Genomic DNA, 940 nt, shown 5'->3' on the forward strand with positions numbered 1-940 from the left:
CCTCTATGCCTGTATATGGGACCCTAAACAATCCATCAATAGCAAACCCAAAGATACTGTGAAATTGGTCTAATGATAGCTCTCTATTTTGCCCCAAGCACCTAAATTTCATAGTTGGCTTGTAATCTATCTCATGCAATTTCAAAGTAGCAGAAAATGAGGAAATAAATTCCAAAACTAGGGCTGGATAAACTAACTTTTGTTTATGCACAAATTCCATCCAACCTAGACCATCAAGGTAGGCAACTACATTATCAAATAAACCAACAGATTGGAGGGCATCTGCAAAAATGTATCTAGTGGGTTGCACTTTTCTGTCCTTTAGCCTTTTAAAAGTTGCCTTATGGTTTGCATCAGAAGAGACCAAGGTAATTTGGATACCTATGTTGCCGCTGTTGAAGGTTGCTTCTTGCTAGAGGAGGGAGATTTGGCTTGTGGGGTAGAGGTAGAAACACCAACCCCTTGTCGTGTGGAAGTCATAGTTCTGGGGTTTTTGGGTGTAGGCTCAGAAAGTGGAGTAGTAGGAGGGTCCTTGCATTTTACGGGAGGTGGTGCAAATGCCATGGGTCGGGTTGATTTAGACTGAATTCTCCTTTTATAGGTGGATCTAGGAGGAGGTGGAGGGGTTTGTTGTGGAGGAGAATCAGGATTGGGGGCTTGCATTGCTAGGGGCGTGACATGGAGAGGAGAGCCTTGAGGGGAAGGGGGAGGGATTTCCATGGTGGTGGTCGACTATTGTGGGAATGGAGGAGGGAAGAAGAAAATAAAAGAGATAGAGGGGAAGTTAGGTATCGGTTGGCGAAAAGGGTGTGGGGTGAGGGGTTGATGCCGAAAGAAATGAGGACATGAATAGTAATGACGGGAAGTGCGAGGTGGGAAAATGGGTAGTGCAAAAATTTTGATTTACACAGGATGTGCAAATTTCTGCATAAGGGAAAAA

The 940-nt window shown here is 44.3% G+C and overlaps 1 protein-coding gene across 1 annotated transcript; it reads right to left on the bottom strand.

Moving 5' to 3' along the window:
- Window positions 1-381: 381 nt before the first annotated feature.
- On the bottom strand, window positions 382-720 carry LOC131182834 (proline-rich receptor-like protein kinase PERK10). The gene has a single exon (XM_058152172.1). It carries the CDS (start codon window positions 718-720, stop codon window positions 382-384), a length of 339 nt encoding a protein of 112 aa, XP_058008155.1.
- Between the last annotated feature and the right edge of the window lie 220 nt (window positions 721-940).

The sequence above is a fragment of the Hevea brasiliensis genome, chromosome 9 (assembly GCF_030052815.1).
Source record: "Hevea brasiliensis isolate MT/VB/25A 57/8 chromosome 9, ASM3005281v1, whole genome shotgun sequence".
Taxonomy (NCBI): Eukaryota; Viridiplantae; Streptophyta; class Magnoliopsida; order Malpighiales; family Euphorbiaceae; genus Hevea; species Hevea brasiliensis.

Excerpts from the sequence above, each read along its gene's own strand:
- LOC131182834 (XM_058152172.1), bottom strand. The coding sequence starts at position 720 with ATGGAAATCCCTCCCCCTTCCCCTCAAGGCTCTCCTCTCCATGTCACG.